Source organism: Moschus berezovskii, chromosome 15 (assembly GCF_049115385.1).
Source record: "Moschus berezovskii isolate FMDL1 chromosome 15, NW_MosBer_1.0, whole genome shotgun sequence".
NCBI classification, from domain to species: Eukaryota; Metazoa; Chordata; class Mammalia; order Artiodactyla; family Moschidae; genus Moschus; species Moschus berezovskii.
The window spans coordinates 65,119,751-65,142,543 of NC_142474.1; the positions used below are offsets into that span (position 1 = coordinate 65,119,751).

The following is a 22,793-nucleotide window of genomic DNA, read 5'->3' on the forward strand; positions in this document are numbered from 1 at the left end:
CTGAGGTTGTTGATATTTCTCCCAGCAGTCTTGATTCCAGTTTGTGATTCTGCCAGACTGACATTTTGAATGATATACTCCGCATATAAGTTAAATAAATAGGGTGACAACATACAGCCTTTACACACCCCTTTCCCAGCTTTGAACTAGTCTGTTGTTCCGTGTCCAGTTCTAAGTGTTGCTTCTTGACCTGCATACAGGTTTCTCAGGAGGCAGGTAAGATGATCTCGTATTCCCACCTCTTTAAGAATTTTCCACAGTTTGTTCTGATCCATATAGTCAAAGGGTTTAGCATGGTCAAGGAAACAGAAATAAATGGTTTTCTGGAATTGTCTTGCTTTTGCTATGATCTAGGATGGCAATTTGATCTCTGGTTCCTCTGCCTTTTTAAAATCCAGCTTGTACATCTGGAGGTTCTTGGTTCACGTACTGTTGAAGCCTAGCTTGAAGGATTTTGAGCATTATCTTGCCAGCATGTAAAACGAGAGCAGTTGTATGGTAGTTTGAACATTCCTTGGCATTGCCTTTCCTTGGAATTGGAATGAAAACTGACCTTTTCCAGTCTTGTGGCTACTGATGAGTTTTCCAAATTTGCTGGCATATTGAGTGCAGCACTTTAATGACCTCATTTTAAGATTTTCAATAACTAAGCTGAAATTCCATCACTTCATATAGCTTTCTTTGTAGTAATGCTTCCTAAGGCCCACTTGACTTCACATTCTAGGTTGTCTGGCTCTAGCTGAGTGACCACACCATCATGGTTATATGGGTCATTCAGACCTTTTTTGTAGAGTATCTGTGTATTCTTGCCACCTCTTCTTAATCTCTTTTATTTCTTAGGTCCTTACCATTTCTGTCCTTTATTGTGCCCATCTTTGAATGAAATGTTCCCTGCGCATCTCTAATTTTCTTGAAGAGCTCTCTAGTCTTTCCCATTCTATTGTTTTCCTCTGTTTCTTTGCCTTGTTTACTTAAGACTTTCTTATCTCTCCTTGCTCTTCTTTGGAACTCTGCATTCAGTTGGGTATATCTCTCCCTTTCTCCTTTGCTTTTTGCTTCTCTTCTTTTCTCAGCTATTTGTAAGACAACCTCCTCAGACAACCATTTTGCCTTCTCAGATTTCTTTTTCTTTGGGATATTTCAAAGATTTTTCTAGTACAAACCTTTTAATTCCTAGTGCTTAAACTCAATCTTCCCTCCAATGCTATTCTTTTTTTAAATTGGAGAATAATTGCTTTGCAATGTTTCGTTGGTTTCTCCTATATAGCACTGTGAATCAGCCATAGTATACATATATTCCCTTCCTGTTGAGCCTCCCTTCCCTTCATCCCCATCCCACCCCTCTAGGTTGTCATAGAGTACCAATCTGAGCTCCCTTTTTAGACAGCAATTTTCCACTAGCTATCTATTTTGCATAGTAGTGTTATATATTTCAGTGCTGCTCTGTCAATTTGCCCCACCCTCTCCTTCCCCCACTATGTCCACAAGTCTGTTCTCTATGTTTGCATCTCTATGCCTGCCCTGGAAATAAGTTCATCGGTACCATTTTTCTAGATTCCATATATATGTGTTAATGCACCATATCAAATCCTGAAGGAAATCAACCCTGAATACTCACTGGAAGGACTGATGCTGAAGCTCCAATTCTCTGGTCACCTGATGTGAAGAGCCAACTCATTGAAAAAGATCCTGATGCTGGAAAAGATTGAAGGCAAAATAAGAGGGCAGCAGAGGATGAGATGGTTGGATAGCATCACCGACTCAATGGACATGAACTTGGGCAAACTGAAAGACAGTGAGGGATAGGGAGGCCTGACATGCTGCAGTCCATGGGGTCACAAAGAGTCAGACACAACTTAATGACTGAACAACAGTGGAATCAAATGCTGTTCTGATTGCCTCCCAGCTTGTCTGAGGATCCTCTGCTTTCTTGAGTCAAATGATTCCATTCTCCTTATTAATTAATTGGAGGAAGACGAAAGTCACTAAAATATATATCTGCTAATCCCTAATTTTGTATGGCTATAAATTTTATTACTCCCACTAAGTGTTATTTATTGAAGACTTACCTGACCAATCTGATTCATTTTTGTTCATTTTGTTATTGATGTTCCAGGCGGTATCTTCTCTGTAAAGAATGCAATGTAGTACACTTGGGCTGCCAAAATCATAGTGCCACCTTTTGCATTTATGCATCGGCTCAGCCCTTTTTTCAAAGTGGTCTTCTACTGGATAGTGTCAGGATCATGACGGGTTTCCAACTACATTTACATGCTCAACTGGAACCAGCTTTCATGCACTAACCTTTTGATCCAGGGAAACAGGCATTCAAACAGAGCCCTGTTAAAACCACTAGCATCAAAATGCAACTGCATGCATGCCCTTTAGGTTCCCAATCCTCCTTATCCCTTTCTCAGTGTAAATATCTTTAAATTAACTTTCATGTATTTTTTATGTCATCCAATCTTAGTTAATTGCTGTCAATTATAGCAAAAACTTTGGACCACATAAAAACTCAAATGGAAATGTATCCTATCAGAGTCCTGGTTCTGGTACAAACATTGCCATTTCCTCCTTGCAATACATGAAATGTATATGCCCAAGGAATCCCAGAGGCACTTTTTGTTTAAGTCAGTGATACCCACATGATTTACAGTTATGTAGCCTAAAAGGAAATTAAAATTTTCCTGGGTAAGTCAAAGAATTTCTGACTCATGGTAAGTTTCTATGACTAAGAAGACTCTTGTTTATATCTTGTCTTGATGGGGGAAAAAATGTGAAGTTGTGCTTCATTGGGAACATTCTTACAGAGTAACTGTACTTTTGATATGAACTTGGAAATTATATTTCTATCATAAATTCTCTGGAATGATTTCAGCTTGTGTAAAAGAGAGCATTATATAGAAAAATCACTGGTTAAAGAATTAAACACTGGTTAAAGAAAAGATACTGGTAAAAGGATTATAGAAAAGGCACTGGTTAGGCACAAAGTGGTACATCCATGTGTCATTCCCTGAATGTTTGATTTTGGTCATATCCTAAATATATCTAAACTTCAATATAATAATTACATATTAATAATTGCTTCATCTGTTTTAATTTAAGGTTTTGTGATTCTCCAAACCAGACATTTCAACATAACTCATCTTGTATAACAGCAAATACTAATTAGGTCAATCATACACACACACACATGTGCACACACACACACATGTTTGTATGTAAATAGTTACCTTGTAAAGTGTTTTGAAATTTGTTCTTTTCTACAGGGACTAATATACAAGGCTTGCCAGGTAAAACTGGAAGAAGTGTAATAAAGGAACAATTCAAGACACAATCAATGAATCTCCCTGGTAAGAATAGGAATTTTACAAATCTAAGATTTCAGGTTTACTTATCTTCTCTAGAGATATTTAAATAAGAGTCATGAATAACATCAGTATCTATGTTTTAGTATTACATGGGCTGAAATTTTCAAGAATTTTTTCCTTAAATTAGTTTTATATTAAATATCAATGTAAAACTATCTACATATTATTAACGGTAGAACTCGTTCACTTAGGATGTAATCCATAAAAACCAGTCCTTTAATAAACTTGGTAAAAAACATGCCCAATTATATTCTATTCACTTTCTGTTTTCAGCTTAGGTAGACATTTCTCTTGAATTTGCAAGTGCAGAAAGGATAGCTAAGGAATGTGATAAGAATATAACATCTCAGTGGTTATCAATTTCCTCTTTATTAGACCTGTAGTAACAGCATAACACACATTTCTTTATGGTGTTTTCTATGATATTGAAAGAAGACATCTAAATAGAGATAAAAGGAAAACAGACATTCAAACAGAGCCCTATTACTACAGACACCAAGAGGCTACTGTGTGCATGCCTGAGTATGTGCCCTCTGAGGAGCAATGGGTGAGGCTTCACACCTCAGGAGAAAAGAGATGTTAGAAAGACACTTCTGAGAAATCACTGTAAATAAACAAGCAAACAAGCAAGCAAACACACTAAACAAGCCTTATATAGGGAAACAAATTAGAATCCAGAAATACTATGATATATTATCTAAAATGTCCATGCTAAGTCGCTTCAGTCATGTCCAACTCTTTGCAACTGCATGAGCTGTAGCCCGCCAGGTTCCTCTGTCCATGAGATTCTCCAGGCAAGAATACTGGAGTGGGCTGCCATGCCTTTCTCCAGGGGATCTTCCCGACCCAGGGATCGAACCCACATCTCTTACGTTTCCTGCATTGGCAGGTTCTTTACCACTAGTGCCACCCTGGAAGCCCCTAAAATGTCCAGTTATTAGCAAAAAAAAAATTAAGACATGCAAGGAAATAGTAAATTGTGACCCATGCACAGGAAAAAGCAGGAAACAAAATATGCTTGTGAGAGTCTTGGATGTTGGATTTAGCAGACAGTGATGACCTAATAGTTATTATAAATAGAAAAATTAAAGGAAATTCTGTTTTAAGAAAACAAAGATATGATGAAAATATTTCATCTACTAGATATTATCATCTAAAAATAAAAATGTAGAAGTACCAAATGTGGTTGAAATATACAATAAATGAAATTAAAATACTGCCTAAGGGAAGAGATTGAATTAGTCTGAAGAAAGAAACAGTGAACTTAAGGTAATGGGAAATACTAGAAGAGAGAGAGTGCAGTAAAAATATTTGAAAAGATGGCTGAAAATTATGTAAATAACACTAGATGGTAGCTAATATAACAAACACTACCTATACATACTAAACTTGCTCTAATTTTGTCTTTCAGATCCTTTAAAAATTATATAGGTTCATAAAGAAATAATTGTAAGAACAATTTTAACAATGTCTTTAATTTTATACATATAACATGTAATTCAGTAACCCAAAAATGGGGATAAGGGAATAAAACTATATGTCAGTCATACTTCTGCATTTTTCTACAATTTAATTAGTATGACTCTGAAGTTGATTCTAAAATTGACTGTGGTGGTTGTTACACATCCTATAAATATATTAATAACCATTGATTACATGTGTAAAATGGGCATATTGTATGTTAAACTTTAAAAAAATAATTTAGTAAACTCCAAGCAGGATAGGATTTTCCTTTAAATACTTAAAAGCAATGGGAAGATGTTGTGAAGAAGGAAAATTGTGGCTCTGAATAAATTAGGCTTCTTTACCACATATCATTTATGCTTCCAGTGTTTAACCCAATCTGTCCTCAAAGGCTATTCCCATTGCCTCCCTGCTTACCTAAGAAGCCTTTGATTTTTCAAATCAAATGAATCAGTTCTTCTAATTTTTTTTTTTTCTGTTGGAGAAATTAGCAGCTAGAGTCTGCTAATGTTTTATGTGTTATGTGTTGCCATAGCACACATGACTTTCATAAATGCCCAATCTAATGTGTCTTTGGTTTTAGTAATGATGCCCCATGGTCTTCACCTCTGTTTAGATTACAGTGGTGATAAATTTGTGCTGCCTTAGTGATAGCAAACACTTGAAATATTCATGGGCTCAGTCATTTCTCCAAAGCAGGACTTCTGGTTTATAAATTTTGGATATGACAGTTTCCAGCTTCACTTATATGCTATATTAGAACCAAATTTTGCCCACCAAAATCTTTACCTAATAGATGACCCAAAGTCACCAATTCTAATTATTTATTTTGCAATATAGAATTATTTTAAATAAAATGTTTTCTGTCATTGAACCTATGTCATTGCTTCTGAATCCATCAGAAAATGAAAATCTCACAGACTCAAATGGAAAGAGGTACAATACCAGTGCTCATATTCTTGCAAATTACCCGCTTCCTCTTCCCCAAGTACAAGATCTGGGATAAAGTGCCAGTCCACAGATTCCTTGTTAACTTTTCCACGACTGTTGTCTTCTGATTTGTAGTTGTTGTTATTCTGTCATTGTGTCCAGCTCTTTGCTACCCCATGGACTGCAGCGTGCCCTGCTCTCCTTTCCTTCACCGCCTCGCGCGGTTTGCTCAAACCTTTGTCCGTGACTGACATAACCGTTAGAAAAGGACAAGGTCAGAGAATCTTTGCTTCGCAGTAACGTTCTGCGACTGTGATGCCCATCGTTTTTCCCAGGCAAATTGGCCCAGGAAAAAAATGCTGTGTGTGGTCTCCCCAGGTATAGTCCTTACCGTATGAATGTAGTCTTAATGTACACAAGAAAAGTTATATTAATTCGGAGAAGGCAATGGCAAGCCACTCCAGTACTCTTGCCTAGAAAAATCCCATGGATGGAGGAGCCTGGTAGGCTGCAGTCCGTGGGGTGGCTATGGGTCCGACACGACTGAGCGACTTCACTTTCACTTTTCACTTTCACACATTGGAGAAGGAAATGGCAACTCACTCCAGTGTTCTTGCCTGGAGAATCCCAGGGACAGGGGAGCCTGGTGGGCTTCCGTCTATGGGGTCACACAGAGTCGGACACGACTGAAGTGACTTAGCAGCAGCAGCAGTCTATGGATCACTTTTATCACTACTTGGCTATGTGGTCTTCAGTTCAGTGGTCTTAGTCAAACTAAAAAACATTTCTAAGGTACAATATTGGAGTTTCAGCCTCAGCATCAGTCCTTCCAATGAACACCCAGGACTGATCTCCTTTGGAATGGACTGGTTGGATCTCCTTGCAGTCCAAGGGACTCTCAAGAGTCTTCTCCAACACCACAGTTCAAAAGCATCAATTCTTCGGCGATCAGCTTTCTTCCCAGTCCAGCTCTCACATCCATACATGACCACGGGAAAAACCATAGCCTTAACTAGACGGACCTTTGTTGACAAAGTAATGTCTCTGCTTTTTAATATGCTATCTAGGTTGGTCATAACTTTCCTTCCAAGAAGTAAGCGTCTTTTAATTTCATGGCTGCAATCACCATCCGCAGTGATTTTGGAGCCCCCCAAAATAAAGTCAGCCACTGTTTCCACTGTTTCCCCATCTATTTCCCATGAAGTGATGGGACCAGATGCCATGATCTTAGTTTTCTGAATGTTGATGCTGGGAGGGATTGGGGTCAGGAGGAGAAGGGGACAACAGAGGATGAGATGGCTGGATGGCATCACCGACTCGATGGACACGAGTTTGAGTGAACTTTGGGAGTTGGTGATGGACAGGGAGGCCTGGCATGCTGTGATTCATGGGGTCGCAAAGAGTCGGACTCGACTGAGTGACTGAACTGAACTGAACTGAAGGTACAATATAATGAGGCTTATATGGTTGCCATTGGCTCTCCCAATTCTAAGGTGTTTTGATTCTGTAAGTAAGACATTTTATTATAATTCTTCTTCTGTAATAAAATGCTAACTAAAGGAGCATTACACACAAACTCACACAACTACATGTTGATATTTACCTTATGAAAGTGTTTTGAAACTGTTTATTTCTATAGACACTGATACAGAGTACTTCCCAGATGCTGTTGGAAGAAGTATACTAAAGAGTGATATCAAGACACAATCCAAGAGTCATCCTGGTAAGAGTAAGAATATTGCGAGTCTATTCTGGCTTCTTTATCTTCTCCAGAGTTTGAGTTTGAATCTGATTATAGTATCTATATGCTATTATTATACGATACAGTATCTTCATAAATTCCCTTCTAAAGTTAGAACTGCTGGAAATCCAGCATTTATTATCAATGGAAAATTAGTTACATATTTTAAATTTCAGAACTTCTTCTTTTAAAAAGTAATCCTCAAAATTTCAGTGGTATAGTGAGCTTGGAATATACTTAATGAAAGCATTTCAAGTGCTACTCTTTTTTTTTATTTTCAGGCTAGTTGCTTTGTATTTGGAAAAGCAGAAAGTCTAGTTTATGAATGGGATTAAAAGACTTACCAGACAGTTATTTCATTGCTTACTAATTCCCTATATATAACTAAAATACCAAGCATATTTTCATTGTCTCAGGTGAAGTAGAGATCTGTAGTCTTGTTACATAGTTCATAGTTTACACTTGTTGCCCCTTGTCTTGGTGTAAAGGTGTTTGACACACCGCTCCTTGATCTTTGGTTTGATATTAAGGGAGGCAGAAAACCAGAGAGCCTCAGTTTTATCTCCTCTGTAGGATCTTTAATACTTTCTCCTGCTCTCAGCCATCACAACAATGTATTAACATCCCCCTTATGGTGTCAGGTTCAGGATAGGTTTCCAACTTTTGGTATGTATTCTTTGGAACCACCTTCCATTCACAAAACATTGGACACATTATTTGACCCAAGTCACCAGTCCTACTTACCACTTTTTCAATATGAATTTTTGTTAATAACTTTCATGCAGTTTCCTCTCCTTTGACCTAGTTTGTAGTTACTAAATCCTGCCAAATCTTCAAATCACATAAAAACTCAAAGGGAGTGGGAGCAGTCCCAGTGCTGGTACTGCTGCAGATTACCCACTTGCCCCTCCCCAGCAAAAAGGTATACATTGTAAGACGACCTGATAGGCAGTTTTTCTTAGAGCACAGAGTATCTTGTTATTCTTCGGCATCATTAATGTCTACTGGACTTACTAACCTTAAAAATGGCATAAAGCACTCTTAAGAGAGTCAAAGAATTTCTGCCTGGTAGTAACTTTCTGTTACCATGGTTTGTAACTTGACCAGTGGGCAGGGGGAAAATGCCATGTTCCACTCATAGGTATATTCTTAAAGGATGAGTGTCCTTTTAGTGTAAACTTGGCAGTTATATTGTTAACTTGAACTCCCCAAGATGATTAAGGTTTGTGTGAGACACGGCATCATGTAGAAAAAGCACTGATTAAGGAATTATGGGGCCTCAGCTTGTGCTCAATTTTGTATTTTCTTGGTAGGTGTTCTCAATCAAATCTCAAAACATCTCTAAGTTTCATGAGGCTTATATGATTACTAAGAGCCCTTCAAATTCTAATGTTTTATGATTGTGCAGTTCAGATATTATATTATCTTCCGTAATAACAAGTACTAAGTAGCTTAGTATTACATACACAGACACACATACATGTGTGTTAATGGTTACCTTAGAAAGTGTTTTGAAATTTATTTTATATCTATAGCAACTGATAAAGAATATATGACAGATACTGTTGGAAGTGAAAAAGAAACTAGTAAAATCAAGACACACCATAAAAGTCACCCTGGTAAGAACAAGAATTTGTCAAGTCTAATGTTTATGGTTTATGTCTTCTCTGTGATTTAACTAATGATAGCAATAACTGTATGTTAATATTAATGGGCAGTAATCTTCATGAATTACATCTTATAATTAGTATTAAAGTCTTATATTTGCTGTCAATGGAAATTTACCTAGATATTGTTTAGTTGTAAGCTCATACATTTGGAAAGTAATTCCTATAATTCAATGCTCTAATGACCTTAGAATATGCTTGGTTTAAGTATTTCAAACTGTTAATCTACTCACTTTCTTGCTGGCTTAGAAAAGAGTGTTGCTTTGAAATTGAAAAAGCAAAAAGGCTAGTTGATAAGTGGTATAAGAATAGGAATATAGCAGTTATTTTATTCAATTTTCTCTACATAATTAGTCTTGTGTGTAAATTTATATCTCTACTAAGTAAGTGAAGTTCTCTAGCTGAGTTTAAAATTCACAGACACAGCTTTAGTCCTGGAGTAACAGGGTTAGATACATTTCTCTTTGGTGAAAGAATGAACTTTTTGCAAAAGTGATGCTGAAAGCCAGAATTTGAAAACATCTGAATCCTCAGATTAAAGCACCAAAATATGTTTTCACTGAAATTTAACATTTAAAGTGAGATTTATGAAACTTTGCTTTTGAATGCTTTATTTTGTTACAATCTCACTTCTATTCCTGAAAAAAAACTGTTAAAAATCAAATAAAAATAATTTACTGACAACTTTTAACTGAGAAAAAGCTAAAAGTGTAAAACTGAAATTGTAGGAACTAAGCAGTTAAATTTATTTTCTGTTTTGCTGTGATAAGTTTGGTATATTACGATAAGACATTTTTCTATGTCTTTAATATTCAGAGTATTTTTATGTAGGTTCTTTCAATTACATTGGCTTCAGTGTTGCTTATTAATCCTTCTCAATTTTGAATAACAACTGTAGGCACACCAAGAATTTGCTCTCATTTACATCCAATTTGAAATATCATGCATCTTAAGAATGAAATTAATTTAATTATTTTATACTTACTTATTAATTATGAGTTTATAATTAAATGCCCTGAATAAAGTTTGAGCAATATAAATTGTTAAGGGGAAAAGTACTGAAAGGAGAATACAGATCAAATATAGAAATGAATATGAAAATATAGAAATGAATATAAAAGATGATTGGATTAAATTTTGAAATTAAGTGAGATGCTATCTAAGAAAACAGAACAACAAAAAGGAAGAGAAAATGAAGAAATTGTTTATAGAAATTGGAGTGATAGAAAAGTGGCCACTTATATGTGGAAAGAAAAATTTACATTTGCCGAAATAAAGACTAATGCGTGAAGGATGGGGAGTAGTGTGCAAATAGTTATAGTGTCTTTGTGAAATTTTTCTTTTTAAATTTTACTTTAGGAATGAATTTATTTAAAAACAAAGATATGTCCGCACAAGATCAAACAGAGTTTTTTACTGGACGCATCACAGGAAGTAAATTCCCAATGAACGTGATGAATTTTTCACAACCTGACAATCAAGGTAAAAGATATAACAGTATAAAATAGATATCTAATTATTTAGATTACTTTTGTAGTATGTTTTTAAAATTTTATTCTATAAAATATTTTAAACATCCAGAAAATTAAAAAATTAACAGAAAACACACAACATTCTAATGGTTCCCTTTGTATTTTACAATCCCAATCCCTCCTTTCTCAGCTTTTTTTATACACAGTCATAAAGAATATATAATGATGCTCTATACGAATATATCCTAAATATTTTATTGTGCCCTCTTTATTTTTTTATTACTCTTTATTGTGAAATTTCTCGCCTGTCTTCCTCTCCACTACCCACATTACTGTAGGTCAGTCAAATTTATTAAAAAAATGTACATGCATACAAATATACATACCCTTTTCAGCAGAAATTCTCAAGTTAAATGCTTTCATTCCTTTCTAGTCTCTAGAGAATGTTTTTATGCCATCTCAGCAGTACTTTTTAAAATACATTTTTAATCTAACATTTTATCAGTAGTCAAACTCACAGAACCAGAGAATAAAATGGTTGTTTCCAGGGACTAGGGGTAGAGAGAAGTGGGTAGTTGTTCAATGGATATAAAGTCACATTTATTATATTCAGTTCAGTTCAGTTCAGTCGCTCAGTCGTGTCCGACTCTCTGCGACCCCATGAATCACAGCACGCCAGGCCTCCCATGAATCACAGCACGCCTGTCTATCACCAACTCCCGGAGTTCACTCAAACTCATGTCCACAGAGTCGATGATGCCATCCAGCCATCTCATTCTCTGTCGTCCCCTTCTCCTCCGGCCCCCAACCTTTCCCAGCATCAGAGTCTTTTCCAGTGAGTCAACTCGTCACATGAGGTGGCCAAAGTATTGCAGTTTCAGCTCCAGCATCAGTCGAGTAAATTCTAGAGATCTTCTGTAATCTTACATCTACAGTTAACAATGAAATATTGTGCATGTAAAAACTGTTAAGACAGGAGTGCTTTGTGCTAAGTGTTTTTATGACATACACATAAAAAAGCAAGGAGACAGGAGAAGTCTCTTATAGGTGATAGACATGTTTCTTACCTTGATCGTGATGATGGCATTACAGGTTGTATGGCTATCTTAAAATTCATCAAAATGTACACATTACATCTGGGCAGTGTTTTTATATACTAAGTATACCTCAGTGAAGTTAGAAAAGAAAAAGCAGGATGCTACCAAGAAACACAGAATAAAGACAAGGAAGAGAAAATGATGAAATATTTATAGAAAATAGAGTAATAGTCATCGACAAGTGGCTAAACTATGGGAAGGAAACATTACAAATGCAAAAAGACTAATACATGGGGTTTGGAGAGTAGTGTATGAATGTTCAGACTTCATATAATTTTTCTTTTTAAATTTTATTATAGATTTACTTAAAGGCAAAAATACATTTTTACAGCAAGAAAATGTCTATGCTAGGCACGTTGCACCAAGTAAATATAAAACAAAAATAATTACTTTATCACCCTTTGATGATGAAGGTAAAAATTTATATATTAAGATATTAAAATATTGTATAATTACATAGAATGGTTCTTGTGGTACTTTTTTATTCTTTTTGTATCTTACTTTTTCTTCAGAAATATCTTAAATAAACCCTTGCAAGCCTGAAAATGAAATAACTTTAATTTCTCCTTTTTACTGGCAGTATATTTCATAATATAGAATTCTTTATTTAATCATTCTTCTGTTGAAGGTCATTGACTTTTTACACTTTTCACCCTACTAAATGTGTCCATGAATATCTATTCTTGCATATGAATATTTTTATCTCTTTGGGGTAGTATCTTAGGACTGATATTGTTAAAGCATTTATAAGCTTTTAATATTGAAAAATACTTTCAGATTGTTTACCTAAACGGCTGTTAACATTTTTACCAGTAATTGAGGAAAAAATATACTTTTCTTTGAATAACCTTCAGCCATATAGAATAGTAGGGTTTTATTTGCTTTCTTCCATTTATGCCCAAAGTTATTAAATCATATCTCTCATATCTCAATCTAATTTTAATTTTTCCCACATTTGTTAGTGTTATTTTACTGGATAACTACCAAGAAAACTATTTAGCCTAAAGCATAACTATTTATATAGTTCACGATTTGGGAGTTAGCAATGCAATACTTTGGCCACCTCATGCGACGAGTTGACTCACTGGAAAAGACTCTGATGCTGGGAAAGGTTGGGGGCGGGAGGAGAAGGGGACGACGGAGAATGAGATGGCTGGATGGCATCATAGACTCTGTGGACATGAGTTTGAGTGTACTCCGGGAGTTGGTGATGGACAGGGAGGCCTGGCCATGTGGGTGATTCATGGGGTCGCGGAGAGTCGGACACGACTGAGCGACTGAACTGAACTGAACTGAATGTAGACTGGTTTGAGCTGGGATAATTTATACGTCTTTGGTCAGCTTGTGGCCAGTGGCTTCACTGCATGTCCAGCAACTGGCTTTCTGTTATTTCAGACAATAGAGGTATATGGTTTGGGTTCATCAGGAGACAGAGATTATGCTAGTTGTTTGAAAAGAGAGCAAAAATAATAAATCTAAGTATAAAATTATTAGCTACATAACTGAAAATGTAAGAAGAATTCTAAAATAACATGGAGAAAGCAGTTTCAGAAGTTTCCACTATTAGGGCTGTAAGAGACTTCAGTATAGGATATTACTTGGCTGGTGCTGGTATCTCTGATTTTTCAGGATGTCTCCTATGTACTTCTGAAGACAAAGTACTGCTAGTGTCTCGGGTGGTGAAAGTTTAATAAAACTCGTTCTTCTAATGTTGGAAAGAATACCAACAATTTGTGCCATAGAAAGAATTTCTGCTTCTGGGGAAAAGATACATTGCTTGCATGATGTTCACCAGAATTGAAAAGGGACATGAGCTCTTGGGAAGCCCATTGGTAACCAAGTGGGAGAAACAAATTCCTTGGTTCTTTTCCAAAAGTCTCCCTCTAGCAGGCCCTGTTTGCACAGCCTAACTTGGTGCTACCTGGCAAAGCATAAGTGTAGTTTTTAGAATCCCAGATCCAGTACCACAAAACAGAATGTAAAAGAGTGGTTTGGAACCTAAGAGAAAATAAGCTTCTCAAGTGTTACTGGAGGTGACCTCACTACATGTCTCTCATCTTTCATCTGGTTGGCTTAGGGGTCTTCACATTGTAACCTTGGATCCTTAGCATAGCACAGGGACAAATCTCAGTCAATGCACAAGCAATTTTCAAGTCTCTCTCTGCATTTGTCTGCTTTTCTTGCATTCACTGAAGTCATATTACCAAGATCAGAGTTGTGTGGGAGCACATGAATACAGTTAGTCAAGAACATGTTGAGCCTGTTAATTGAATCCAGTCCACCAGTGCTCCTTCTGGTTGCAAATACCCATGATTCCTATCCCCCTCCCATGCAAAATACATGTGCTCTTCCAAGAATTCCACAAATTCTCATTAAAATTTTATATCAGTGCCAAAGACCACTGTCTTAGGATCTATAATCTCTTTCAGAGGCAGCTCCTGTGATGTGACTTCCCATAAAATGCACACACACAATACAGTAGCACAGACAAGGATAGACTCCAAAGTTTCCTGATGGCTCAGACAGTAAAGAATTCTCCTGTAATGCAGGAGACCCAAGTTCGGTCTCTGAGTCAGGAATAGCCCCTAGAGAAGGGAAGAGCTACCCACTCTAGTATTCTTGCTTGGAGAATTCCATGTAAAGAGGAGCCTGGCAGGCTACAGTCCTTGGCATCACAAAGAGTCAGACACGACTGAGCAGCTAACACCACAGTAGACACTCCCCTATAAAATGTAAGGAAAAAAAACAGGCATATAGCTGTGATCCATACATTTAGGTCATCTTTTCCATCATTTGATTATATTTTAATTATAATTTCTCTATAAAATATGCATTCAGAAACAAGGAACTTCACTGGTAGTCCTGTGGTTAAGACTCCGTGCTTCCATTGAGGGGGTGTCAGTTCAATACATGATCAGGAACTAAGATCCTGCATGCCAATTTGCATGGCCAAAAATAATACAACAAATAAACCCAGGAGGGAATGCAGAACTGACTGTACTGCAGATATATGACAGGTGACATCAGCATCATGATGGCACAGGATACTGATCCTAATCTGCCTCTTATCAACAATAAAAAGTTGTCATGTATCCATGAACAAAAGTAACATTGTAGGAGTCTGGGATCCAGCATCATTCACCAAGGGACTTGATGCCTGTGCATCAGGTAATAGGAAGACAGACCTCCATCCTGACTATGGACCCTTTAGTTGCTTATGAACTGGTTCCAGCTCCTCTTGGCCATGGTCCAGGAGAATCTGGATAACCCTGCAGTCATCACAGACAAGAGAGCCTTAATGGAAGTCTGGATTTCTAAAGGAGCAGTTCCAGCACTCCATTGGAGCAAAAGATGAGTTTGGACGCATTAGAATGGATAAGAGGAACAGTTTGACTTTGCCAACCTTCCCTAAGATGGCAGAGGTAGGGCCAAGCAAAAGCCATCCTGTGAGGGAGTGAGAGGTAGGTCAGAGGAAGAGCAAGTGAATGAACACCAGGCTTCCACAGCTGTTTGGGGTGCAGCCAAAAAGACTCATTTCTCTCCTGTCGCATTCAGAGCACTAAGTCACAGGACAATATGAGAGGCAGATAAGATTTTTGGAGTGCATTAAAGGAATTGGTTTCCTTCTGACTATGCTGTGAACTCCATCAGAAAGCCCACCTATGAACTTTCTGGGAGAGCCTCACCTGCAGATACCCCCAACTGGCCTTTAGTTCCCCTGGGGTCAGGCATGCCTCATCCACATGCCCTCATTCTGCAGCCAACTCCCTGTGGATGCTCGTGAGTGTGGCAGCCAGAGCAGTCTTTGTTGGACAGCTATGGAGCACTTTCTGAAAGCAGGCCAGTGTCTGTGGACTAGAGAGAAACCAGAAACTTGAGATGTAGCACCACTTTAGAGAAACAAAAGGGAGGTTATCAGCATTGGACCTGGTGCATTGCAGAATCCAGAGATGATATACAGACTTAAGAATTCTGCCACAAGAGGGAGCAAGAAATGTGAGCAGGTGTATCCACTCAAGGTCTGAGAAAACCTCCAGGTCTCTAACAGGGCTGATGGAAAGCACTTCTGAAGGCATAGTAAGTCTGAAGGAGGGGACTGCTGCTTCAGATGTGAAGACAGCACACTAAAGCCCAAGGAGCACAAAGAACAAGGCAACATGATACTACCAAATGATGACAATAACCTTCCAGAAACCAACCCCAAAGACATGGAGATCTGTAATTTACCCAATAAAGAATTTAAAATAACGGTTTTATTTCATATGTGTTGATCAGTCACTAAGTCTGACTCTTTGTGACGCTATGAACTGCACCCTACCAAGCTTCTCAGTCCTTCACTATCTCCCTAAGTTTGCTCAGACTCATATCCATTGACTCAGCCAACCATGTCATCCTCTGTTGTCCCCTTCTTCTCCTGCCCTCAATCTTTCCCAGCATCAGGGTCTTTTCCAATGAGTCAGCTCTTCAAATCAGGTAGCCAAAGTATTGGTGCTTCAGTATCAGTCCTTCCAGTGAATATTCAGAGTTGATTTCCTTTAGGATTGACTGGTTTTATCTCCTTGCAGTCCAAGGAACTCCCAGGAGTCTTCTCCAGCGCCACCGTTCAAAAGCATCAATTCTTCAGCTCTCAGCCTTTTCATGGTTCATCTCTCACATCTGTACATGACTGCTGGAACACCCGTAGTTTGACTATATGGACCTTTATAGGCAAAGTTATGTGTCTGCTTTTTAATACACTGTTTAGTTTTGTCATAGGTTTTCTTCCAAGGAGCAAGCGACTTAATTTCATACCTGCAGTCACCATCTGCAATGATTTTGGAGCCCAAGAAAAGAAAGTCTGTCACTGTTTCCATTGTTTCCCCATCTATTTGCCATGAAGTCATAGGAATAGATTCCATGATCTTCATTTTTTGAACGTTGAGTTTTAAGCCAGCTTTTTCACTGGCTTTCACCCCCATCAAGAGGCTGTTTAGTTCCTCTTTGCTTTCTGCCATTTGGGTGGTGTCATCTGCATATCTGAGATTGTTGATATTTCTCCTGCCAGTCTTGATTCCAGCTTGTGATTCATCCAGCCAGGCATGTCACATGATGTACTCTGCATATAAGTTAAAAAGCAGGATGGCAACATACAGCCTTGACATACTCCTTTCCCAATTTTGAACCAGTCTGTTGTTCCATGTCCTGTTCTGTTGCTTCTTGACCTGCATACAGGTTTCTCAGGAGGCAGGTAAGGTGGTCTGGTATTCCCACCTCTTTAAGAATTTTTCACAGTTTGTTCGAATCCACACAGTCAAAGGCTTTAGCATAGTCAAGGAAGCAGAAGTAGATGTTTTTCTGGATTTCTCTTGCTTTTTCTATGATCCAGCAGATGTTGGTAATTTGATCACTGGTTCCTCTGCCTTTTCTAAATCCAACTTGTATATCTGGAAGTTCTCAATTCATGTACTGTTGAAGACTAGCTTGAAGGATTTAGAGCATTGCCTTGGCGAGCATATGAAATGAGTGCAGTTGTGTGGTAGTTTGAACATTCTTTGCAATTGCCCATCTTGGGAATTGGAATGAAAACTGACCTTTTCCAGTCCTGTGGCCACTGCTGAGTTTTCCAAATTTACTGGCTTACTGAGTGCAGCACTTCTGAAATCCAAGAAAATAAAATCTGTCATTGTTTCTACTTTTTCCCCATCTATTTGCCATGAAGTGATGAGACTTGATGCCATGATTGTTGTTTTATGAATGTTGAATTTTAAGCCAGCTCTTTCACTCTTCTCTTCCACTTTCATCAAGAGGCTCTTTAGTTCCTCTTTAATTTTTGCCATTAGAGTGATATCATCTGCATATCCAAGGTTGTTGATATTTTTCCCAGCGGTCTTGATTCCAGCTTGTGAGTCATGCAGCCCAGCAGTCACATGATGTACTCTTCATATGAGTTAAATAAGCAGGGAGACAATATATAGCCTTAACGTACTCCTTTTTCAGTTTTACAATGTTCATATATATATATACACAAACACACACAGTGGAATACTATTTAGCTTATCTGTTGACACTGAATTTATTTATTTATATTTCTTTAATTTCCTTCAGCAATGTTTTTTAACATTTACTATGAGCTATTCCCCTCTGATGAATTTATTACTATTTTATTATTTTTGATGCTTTCAAAAATAAAATTGTTCCCTTAATTAAGTTTTTGGATTATTCTGTATACTTATATAGAAATAAAATTAAGTTTTATTTTATATGTGCAGCAATACAATTTTATGATGTAGTCTTTTAATCAGCTAATTGAAGAAGAGGTAGAAATGTATATTGTCATTTATATTTACCTATATAATTACCTTTAAGTTACTTTTTAATTTCTTCATGTAGATTTGAGTTGCCTTCTGTTGTCATTTTGTTTCAGCTTGAAGTATTCCCTTTAGTTTCCCCCTCAGTCAGTCTCTCCCATCAGGAAGTTTCCGTAAGCCTCTTATCATTCTCCATCAGAGGGCAGACAGACTGAAAAACATAATCACAGAGAACTAACCAATCTGATCACATGGACCACAGCCTTGTCTTACTCAATGAAACTATGAGCCACGACGTGTAGGACTACCCAAGATGGACGGGTCATGGTGGAGAGTTCTGACAAAACATGGTCCACTGGAGAAAGGAATGGCAAACCATTTCTTGTCTTGAGAACCCAATGAACAGTATGAAAAGGCAAAAAGTTAGGACACTGAAAGATGAACTCCCCAGGTCGGCAGGTGCCCAGTATGCTACTGGAGATCAGTAGAGAAATAACTCCAGAAAGAATGAAGAGATGGAGCCAAAGCAAAAACAACATGCAGTTGTGGATGTGATTGGTGATAGAAGTAAAGTTAGATGCTGTAAAGAGCAATATTGCACAGGAACCTGGAATGTTAGAACCATGAATCAAGGCAAATGGGAACTGGTCAAACAAGAAATGGCAAGAGTCAATGTCAACATTTTAGAAATCAGTGAGCTAAAATGGACTGGAATGGGTGAATTTAACTCAGATGACCATTATATCTAACTACTGTGGGCAAGAATGCATAGAAGAAATGGAGTAGCCCTAATAATCAACAAAAGAGTCTGAAATTCAGTACTTGGATGTATCTCAAAAACTACAGAATGATCTCTGTTTTTTCCAAGGCAGACCATTCAATATCACAATAATCCAACTAGCTTCTAGCCCCGACCAGTAATGCTGAAGAAGCTAAACGGTTCTATGACAACCTACAAGACTTTCTAGAACTAGAACCCAAAAAAGATGTCCTTTTCATTATAGGGGACTTTGTAGGAAGTCAAGAAATACCTGGAGTAACAAGCAGATTTGGCCTTGGAGTACAGATGAAGCAGGGCAAAGCCTAATAGAGTTTTGCCAAGAGAACAAACTGGTCAGAGCAAACATCCTCTTCCACCAACACAAGAAAAGATTCTATACATGGACATCATCAGATGGTCAACACCGAAATCAGACTGATTATATTCGTTGCTGCCAAAGATGGAGAAGCTCTATACAGTCAGCAAAAAAAGACCAGGAGCTGACTGTGGCTCAGATCGTGAACTCCTTATTGCCAAATTCAGACTTAAATTGAAGAAAGTAGGGAAAACCACTAGATCATTCAGGTATGACCTAAATCAAATCCCTTATGATTATACAGTGGAAGTGAGAAATAGATTCAAGGGACTAGATCTGATCTACAGAGTGCCTGAAGAACTATACATGGAGGTTTGTGACATTGTACAGGAGGCAGGGATCAAGACCATCCCCAAGGTTAAAAAAAAAAATGCAAAAAGGCAAAATGGTTGTCTGAGGAGGCCTTACAAACAGCTATGAAAAGAAGAGAAGCAAAACACAAAGAGAAAATGAAAGATATACCCATTTGAATGCAGAGTTCCAAAGAATAGCAAGGAGAGGTAAGAAAGCCTTCCTCAGTGATCAGTGCAAAGAAATAGAGGAAAACAATAGAATGGGAAAGACTAGAGATCTCTTCAACAAAATTAGAGATACCAAGGGAATATTTCATGCAAAGATGGGCAAAATAAAGGACAGAAATGGTTTGGACTTAACAGAAGCAGAAGATATTAAGAAGAGGTGGCAAGAATACACTGAAGAACTACACAAAAAAGATCTTCACGACCCAGATAACCACAATGGCATGATCACTCACCTAGAGCCTGACATCCTGGAATGTGAAGTCACGACGGTCTTAGGAAGCATCACTACAAACAAATCTAGTGGAGGTGATGGAATTCCAACTGAGCTATTTCAAATCCTAAAAGATGATGCTGTGAAAGTGCTGCCTCAATATGCCAGTAAATTTGGAAAACTCAGCAGTGGCCACAGGACTGGAAAAGGTGTTTTCATTCCAGTCACAAAGAAAGTCAATGCCAAATAGTGCTCAGACTACTGCACAATTGCACTCATCTCACACACTAGTAAAGTAATGCTCAAAATTCTCCAAGCCAGGCTTCAACAATACGTGAACTGTGAACTTCCAGATGTTCAAGCTGGATTTAGAAAAGGCAGAGGAACAAGAGATCAAATTGCCAACATCTGTTGGATCATCAAAAAAGCAAGAGAGTTCCAGAAAAACATCTACTTCACTTTATTGACTATGCAAAATCCTTTGACTGTGTGGATCACAAGAAATTGTGGAAAATTCTGAAAGAGATGAGACTACTAGACCACCTGACCTGCCTCTTGAGAAATCTGTATGCAGGTCAGGAAGCAACGGTTAGAACTGGACATGGAACAACAGACTGGTTCCAAATAGGAAAAGGAGTACATCAAGGTTATATATTGTCACCCTGCTTGTTTAACTTATATGCAGAACATCTTGAGAAATGCTGGGCTGGATGAGGCACAAGCTGGAATCAAGATTTCTCAGCAAAATATCAATAACCTCAGATACACAGATGACACCACCCTTATAGCAGAAAGTGAAGAACTAAAGAGCCTCTTGATGAAAGTGAAAGAGGAGAGTTAAAATGTTGTCTTAAAGCTCAACATTCAGAAAACTAAGATCATGGCATCTGGTCCCATCACTTCATGGGAAATAGATGGGGAAACGGTGGAAACAGTGTCCGACTTTGTTTTTTGGCCTCCAAAATCACTGCTAATACTGACTGCAGCCATGAAATTAAGACACTTGCTCCTTGGAAGAAAAGTTATGACCAACCTAGACAGTGTATTAAAAATCGGAGACATTACTTTACCAACAAAGATCTGCCTAGTCAAAGCTATGGTTTTTCCAGTATGGATGTGAGAGTTGGACTATAAAGAAAGCTGAGCACTGAAGAATTGATGCTTTTGAATTGTGGTGTTTGGAGAAGACTCTTGAGAGTCCCTTGGACTGAAAGGAGAGCCAACCAGTTCTCCCTAAAGGAAATCAGTCCTATATATTCATTGGAAGGACTGATGCTGAAGCTGAAAACTCCAATACTTTGGCCACCTGATGGGAAGAACTTACTCACTGGAAAAGACCCTGATGCCGGGAAAGTTTGAAAGCAGGAGGAGAAGGGGACGACAAAGTATGAGATGGTTGGATGGCATCACTGACTCAACAGACATGAATTTGAGTAAACTCCATGAGTTGGTGATGGACAGAGAAGCTGGGCCTGCTTCATTCTTTGGGTCCCAAATTGTCGGACACAACTGAGTGACTGAACCGAACTGATTCCCCTTAGTATTTCTTTTAAGACATGGCTGGTAGTATAAAAACAAAATCTCTTGGGTTTTTTTGTTTGTTGTTTTAATCTGGGTGTGATTTGTTTCATCTTTATATTTGAATGATAGTTTTTCTAGATATAAAATTCATTATTGTGAATTCTTGCTTTCAGCACTTTGAAAATATAATTCTACTCCTTGTGTGCTCTAATCCTCATATTCCCCCAGCCCTAAGCATCAACTTATCTAATTCCTGTCTCTATTATAATTGAGGTTTTTTGTGACTTGCTACTTTCATTTAGCTCTGATCTCCAAACTAATCTTCTAAATATATATATTATTCTAATTGAGTTAGTGTTCTCAAAAAAATAATTTTCATTATATAAACTTCTTTATTTTTATTGACAACTTACTGTATGAGTATTAAAAATAGTTATGAATATGATCCATCTCACAGCTAACATATTTTCTAAATATTTCTAGATGCATCTTTTGAGGACTTTTCGTCTTACGTGACTGAACGTCCAAAAGTACTGTATAGAACATCTAAGACTGGGCCAGGTGTTTATAAAGCCATTAATTTTCCTTCACTGAATAAAGAGCATTCAGGTAATTCATAATATTTTTATTGTACAATGTGATGTTTTTAATGAATAAAGGTATGATTATATGGAAATTATGATTGTACTAGCCTTAGTCATGTAACCAGTTTAACAAAAATAAGTGAAAATAAATGCTAAAGTAAGCTCATCTGACATATATGCATTCTTAGTAGATGAGTGGTGTCTCTGGCATGGCTCCCTTGCCCACCACTACTAAATTGGAACTTCATTGTTTTTTTCAACATTCCTTTCTTACACACTATTATAGATCCTGCAGATGACTGAGATAAATGCATCTTATATATTTAAATGTTCCTCTTTTTATTAGTCCCAAACAGGGTCAATGGGCTTCCCTGGTGGCTCAGATGGTAAAGTATCTGCCTGCAATGTGGGATACCCGGGTTCGATCACTGGGTCAGAAAGATCCCCTGGAGAAGGAAATGGCAACCCACTCCAGTACCTCTTGCCTGGAAAATTCCATGGACGGAGAAGCCTTGTAGGCTACAGTCCATGGGGTTGCAAAGAGTCAGACATAATTGAGCAACTTCACTTTCTTTCACTAAGCAGGATCAATAGAAAGAGTCAACGTGAGGGTAAGTATGAAGGACGATAAATAATATGTTCATTTTTCTTCCTCCATTACCATATTCCAACTGTCTAATCCATTCATGTCTAAGAACTAATTTACAGACCCTATTTCTTATCCATTACTGCAGTGGTATTTACGATCATGCAAGATATATATTGTAGAAACTAAGCCCCTTAATGCAATT

The 22,793-nt window shown here is 37.6% G+C and overlaps 1 protein-coding gene across 1 annotated transcript in view; it reads left to right on the top strand.

Moving 5' to 3' along the window:
• Positions 1-22,793, top strand: part of CCDC7 (coiled-coil domain containing 7) — a 279,639-nt gene that overhangs the window by 245,396 nt on the left and 11,450 nt on the right. Inside the window, exons 35-39 of the mRNA XM_088844150.1 lie at positions 3,270-3,353; positions 7,405-7,488; positions 10,533-10,655; positions 12,042-12,155; positions 21,902-22,027. Coding sequence (XP_088700276.1) covers positions 3,270-3,353; positions 7,405-7,488; positions 10,533-10,655; positions 12,042-12,155; positions 21,902-22,027 — 531 coding nt within the window. The remainder of the gene's footprint in view (positions 1-3,269; positions 3,354-7,404; positions 7,489-10,532; positions 10,656-12,041; positions 12,156-21,901; positions 22,028-22,793) is intronic.